At 47.5% G+C, this 6,000-nt stretch overlaps 1 protein-coding gene across 3 annotated transcripts in view; it reads left to right on the top strand.

The window, feature by feature from the left end:
* The first annotated feature begins 663 nt into the window (after positions 1-663).
* The window catches only part of CCDC43 (coiled-coil domain containing 43), a 21,899-nt gene continuing 16,562 nt past the window's right edge, over positions 664-6,000 (top strand). For all 3 annotated transcript variants that reach the window (XR_012475913.1, XR_012475912.1, XM_074224323.1), the window contains exon 1: positions 664-912. Coding sequence is in view for 1 of the 3 variants with exons in the window: in XM_074224323.1 (XP_074080424.1) it covers positions 724-912 (189 nt within the window). In the remaining 2 variants the exon portion in view is untranslated. The remainder of the gene's footprint in view (positions 913-6,000) is intronic.

Here is a 6,000-nt window from a genome sequence, read left to right as displayed (position 1 = left end):
TATACAGAGGCAAAAGACAGTGCCGGCCCTCATGGAGCTTTCAATTGAATTGGGGAGACAACATGCAAACAAATATTGAGAGAGCAAGCGCCATAAGGGATATATAGATGATAGTTAACAAAGGGAAGGCACCGGAATTAAGAAGAGTTGGGGGGGCGGCTAGTGGCGCAGTGGATACAGCACCGGCCCTGGAGTCCAGCCGTGTGGCCTTGGACAAGTCACTTAAGCGCTCTCACAGTTGCCTCCTCTGTAACACAGGGATCATAACAGCGTTTCACCTGGGGGGCGGAATGGGGAATCATGAGGCTTGAATGAGAGGAGTGGAGCTCTGCAAACCTTAAACCGCTATGTAAATGTTATGTATTATTGTTTTTGTTATTAAGTTATTACCCTGATGAATCGGGGTGCGGGCAGCGGGTCAGAGGAGCCACGTTATTTTGAGACAATTAAGCAGAGAAGCCGCGTGCGGGCTGGGCCGAAGCGGAGCCGAGCGCCGTAGGTCTAACGGGGCGGGTCCTGTACCTGCCGGGGACTGACCGACCAATCATCTCTGCCTCCCCCCAAGGGGCGGTCCCTTTAACCTTTGGCTCCGCCTTCATTTCGCTCCGCTCCGGCCCCGGCTCAGGCCGGCGCCCGTGGGAGCATGCGCACTGCGCCTGGCGGGCCATCCCCGTCAGGCAATGCAGGAGGCGACCCGGCGGCGGGGAGGACCCCGGCCCTAAGATGGCGGCGCCCAGAGGAGCCACGGTCTCGGGTGAAGGCGACGGCGGCTTCGGGCCGTGGCTGGACGGACGGCTGGAGGCGCTGGGAGTGGATCGGGCCGTGTACGGCGCCTACATCCGGGGCGTCCTGCAGGAGGACGACGAGGAGGAAAGGTTGGATGCGCTGCAAGGCATCCTGGCCGCCTTCCTGGTGAGGAGCCCGGGCCCCCGCCCCGCCCCGGCCCGGCGCCCCCGCGTGGAGCCGCCGAGGCCCGCCCCCGAGGAGGTCGGGTGGGGGCGGCGAGGGCGGAGCCTGCGGCCGCGGGGCGGCGAGGGAGGGCCCGCCGGGAGCGCGGAGGGGGCGGCGGCGGGGCCGAGGAGCCGGGCCCCGGGAGCCGGGCCCCGGGAGCCGGGCCCGAGCCCGCCGCGTGCCCTCGGGGCCAGCCGTCCTCGCGAGCCCGTGCGCCCCCTCGGCATCCGTGCCCGCCGTGTGCGCCGCTTGGCCTGGGCCGAGTCACTTAACTTTCCTGAGCCTCAGTTTCCTCATTTGTAAAGCGAGGCTGCCCACGTGTTTGTGGGTCCGTGCCAGGCACAGTGCCACGGAGCGGTGAGTGAGCGCCAGGAGCCCGTAGTGTAGCGGGTGAGGACAGATACACGAACAAGCCGCCGATGGGGCGCTTCTCCCGGGCCCGCGCGACCCCCACAGGCTTGCACTTGGACCTGAGCTTCCAGTAGTAAAAGGGAGACCTGAATTCAAATCCAAGGTCAGGTGCTTCCTAGCTGTGTGACCTTAGACCAGTCTCTTAACCCTGATGAGTCCCTGCCTCTTTCCTCACCTGTAAAATTGGGGACCTTAATAGTACCTGCCTTCCATACTGGGGTATTTGTAAAGCAATATTTTTTCCTGTTCTCTTTTATGCTCCTATTAGGTAATTTAACTAAATTAGTTCCATCCCCTGTGGTAATTGCTTCTTTTTTTAAAGCCTGCTCCCTGAAGTTAGGAGCTGAAAAAGATTAGGATACCAGAGTTAGATCTGTTCTGAAGGAGATCCAGGAGACCAAAGTGAGCTTTGATAGCCTCCTTGGCAGGCCTTCTCCTCTGGTATGAACAAACCAGAAAATTGGTAGGGGCTGTAGTTGCTGAAGTGTAGAACGAGGGCGGTGCTCTGCCTAGTGGAAGATATGTGGGCTGTAAAGTGGATTTCAGGAGGTTTTTGCAGTTGGAGCATTATTTTAACACATTTGGCGGGGTTGTCCAAAATGATTCAATGCACCCAAGAGGGTAATTTTATGCAGCCCACCTGTGGGTTTACTAAATGCTTTAGTAGCTGAGCTACCCAGAGCTCTCACTAAAATGGCAAATCAAAATGTATTGTCTGTTGTTTCAGTTAAAAACTTTTAAAAGGAAGGTTGGACATATGGTAATACATGTAGTCCCTCTCTATATGTCACAAGCAAGGGAAAATTTGCTGAACCTACCAAGATAAAGCAAAGGCACAGTAAAACTGACAATTGTGAGCGTTGACACATTTTCATAATCCTCCCAGTGAATGAGTTGAGAAAATTAGAAGCTAGAAAGAACTGAGACCAACAGCATCCAGTGACCTGCAGTGAAGAGATGAGGAGACACTACTCTGGGTGCAGTAAAGGCTGGGGCTATAAGGGAATGAATGCTAAGACTCCTAATTAAGTAATTTCAAATGACCATGAGACCAGACCAAAAAAAAAAAAAAACAAACCAGACTTGGAGACACTGTTTTGGAACCAAGAAAATTGAGAGCTGCCTAGTTGCTCACTGAATAGATCGTTGTATAGTCCTTGATTTCTTGTACCCTTTGAATCATCTTTGAGTTTACTGTTCCCTTGTAACTAAGCCCCTTCTAAATTCACTACACTTCAGAGAGAAGCAGCAGCTGGGAAAGGGGGATGCATTTGAAAGATGTCAGCAGCTTGTGAGTCTAGCAAGCTGGAGACATTGTGCTAAGTACAGACCAAAGCATTTGTTGCCGTCTGTAAGACAGTCATAAGAATTACTCATACCTACAGTAGTTTTAAGATTTATAAGGTGCTTTTAGCATTGATACTGTGACATTAAGTCGGTGCCAAAGTAGAGTCTCAGATAAGTCACTCAGGATCAGTGAACAAGTTAGTGATAGAGTTGGGGAGAAGTTTAACTAGATCTGGTATTGGAATCTGGAAACCCCTGGCTAGCTAATCATGGTACGGGAAATAGCTGTGTTAGGTCCCATCTAGGATCATGACCTTTTGGAGGGTAGAGAGTCATGTTTTCCAAATACAGAAGAGCTCCTTAATCTTTTCTTCCTCCCCACCAATTACATTTTTCCTTTGGGAGGCCTGTAAGCCAATAGAAGAGCAGTTCATTAACTGGAGAGTGGCAGCAGTAACTTGACACAGGAGCAGCTGTTTAGATGTCTCATGGCCAGGCCCATTGCCATTACCAGGGACTCACTGGGGGTATTAATTGGGTCACCCAGCAAAGCAGGGCAAAAGAAGTAGGTTTCATGTCATCTTCCTAAAGTCCTTAGTTGGGGCTCCAGGAATTACAGTGTGAATTAATCCAGTTTGAGAGGTCATCATGCAGGTGATTTTTCTCCCTGTTACCAGGAATCCTAGGTGGGTGGGAAGCTGACTTAGGTTCTTTTTATCCCATCAGGAAAATCTCTAAAGACTATCATAAGTAGGGTTGGAAGTAACTTAGATGAAAGCTCCAAATAGTTCACCTGCTATAACCACCTCTTTATAGGTTGGCCTTATTTGGAACCATTCATCTGCTGACAAAACCAAATACAAGGTATCTCATTAGTAAAGTTTAAAGCTCTGGGGGTAGCTAGGTGGTGCAGTGGATAGAGCACCAACCCTGGAGTCTGGAGTACCTGAGTTCCAGCTTCAGACAATTACCTAGCTATGTGGACTTGGGCAAACCACTTAACCCCATTGTCTTGCAAAAAAAAAAACTTAAAAAAAGTTTAAAGCTCCGGTGCCTTAAATCCACTCTGAGAGTTTTGGAGTTCTCTGAATGAGCTTACCCAGCAGTTTTCTCATTTCCTGGTACAAAAGGTCAGTTTTTCAGGAATTGATCTAATGCCTTAAACCCCCACCACCTATGGAAAACTTGATTTGTTTTCAGGGTGAGGTTTTTTGGTTCATTATGTTTCATCTTCCCTTAATTTCCCCTACCACATGTAAATTGCCAGAAAGGTGGATATATCAGAGTGGCATCAGCATTAACCGAGCAATACCTTGAAGTGAGGGTTGTTTGTAGTTAGGAGTAATCTCAGAGATGTAGAAAACAATGTTTCTGCCCTTGGAAACTACAGTCTAACTGGGAAAAAGAGATCCCTCCATTAAATTAATCTCATATCTGCCTACTCACATTAAACCTGCAAGTAGGTAGTACAAGCATTATTGACATATAGATGGGAAAATTGAAACTCCTAAGAAAATTATTTTTGTCCAAAGTTAGACAGTAAATAAGTGGCAAAGCCGGGTCTATCAGACCTACTAGGACTCTTGACTGCCAGTCTGATATTTTTTGCTTTACCACAGAAAAACACTTAAGAAGGGATTTCCAAAGAAGACATACAGTTTATTCCCAGTATGTAATTCAGAAGGGGGTGTCTTTTTTGGTACTCCACCACTCTCCATGTGCATAGCTTTCTTTCCCATACAACTCTGATTCTAGGGTATGATTTTTTAGAGTCCTTTGACAAATTTTCATATCCCCTTCCAGGAGAATCAAAATGCCTAATGAGATCAGTCCCCAGATCAGGCCTGGGTCCAATAACCAGAAGCAATTTTTTTAAAGTCAAATTTAGGGGCGGCTAGGTGGCGCAGTGGATGGAGCACCGGCCCTGGAGTCAGGAGTACCTGGGTTCAAATCCAGTCTCAGACACTTAATAATTACCTAGCTGTGTGGCCTTGGGCAAGCCACTTAACCCCATTTGCCTTGCAAAAACCTAAAAGAAAAAAATAGTCAAATTTAGAGACAGGGTTCAGTGGCTGCAGTCTAGTTAGTACTAGAAAGATTAGAGTATCAGCTCTCCAGGCTCTTCACCTTCATGTCTGTTGCTCTGGCCAAGCACTTGATCTTGGGGCATGAGTTAGGCAGGAGAGCCATAGCTATTCTGGGGGGACCAAGTCAGTAGCTTAAAGGGATGAACCTGGGTCAGAGATTCTTCTTTTGTCTTCCCTCTTCTTCATAAATTTTTTTCTGCTCCCAATGCCCTCTGTTTCCTCCATCTCTCCTTTTTTGGTGGCTCTTGTTCTACCTTAGGCCTGCCAGTGGTCCCTATTAACCACTAACATTTAAAATTTTAAAAGGTGGTATCCTCTGGTAGCCATGCTATCATGTTAATGCATTTTAAGCATTCTTGGCATATTTCATTGGCCTGTTCCCTTTCTCCTTGTGCTCAGCAAGGGATGGCTGGTGTGGGTGTGGGTGTGTGTGTGTGTGTGTGTGTGTGTGGTCAGAATAGAGATGTAGTTAGATAAATGGCCTTGGCCTGATGGGATATATGAAGGTATAGTAGTAATTGGGCTTAAAAAAGGATAGCTGGGGTGTGTATGTGTATGCATGTATTTGTTCTCTCTACACCTTCCTTGGTGTGACCCAGCAAGTTTGGAGGTCTAACCTAGATTAAAAAGCTGACAGACCCTAGGAGAAGAGTGATCAGAGTTTTATGTGATCAGTAAGTTCTTCCAGGAGGTGTATTCTTAAAATTCTTTAAAAATTCATATTGAAGGTTCTTATATCACTCGATTCCCAATCTATTCCTTCCCATTCTCTGATGAGAGCCGTCCTTTGCAATAGAGTAAAAAAGGGGAAAAAAGACAGATAAGGAAGCAGTTCAGCAAAACCAAGCGACATACTAACCAAGTGCCACAGTATAAAAATTCTACACTCATAGATCCTAATGAGTGCTGTGTCTGGAAGGCACAAGATTTGTCCTAAATGGAACAGGTAGGCTGATTCTGTGGACAAAAAGGCTCCTTTCCTCTAGAATTTGTCTCATCTAGTGGGATAAAGAAGGTGGGATTGACTTAGCAAGTGTGAACTCCAGGGATAGTGATGATGAGAATGTGGGATTATTGCCTGAGTCCTCGACCCTTTTCTGTTTTGGGATACTTAGAAGTTCTAGAAGTGAAATGATCTTTGCAAATTTTGACTTTCAATACATATGGGTCCTCTTCAGCTTTGACTGGAATTGGCCATGTCTTGTGGGTTGGGCCTTTACCCAGATTTCTTGATTCAGGTCACCTGAAGATTTTTTGGTATTCT

This window comes from Macrotis lagotis, chromosome 2, assembly GCF_037893015.1.
Source record: "Macrotis lagotis isolate mMagLag1 chromosome 2, bilby.v1.9.chrom.fasta, whole genome shotgun sequence".
NCBI lineage: Eukaryota > Metazoa > Chordata > Mammalia > Peramelemorphia > Peramelidae > Macrotis > Macrotis lagotis.
Note: the sequence above shows the minus strand (reverse complement) of the source record. Positions and strands in the feature narration are given on the sequence as shown.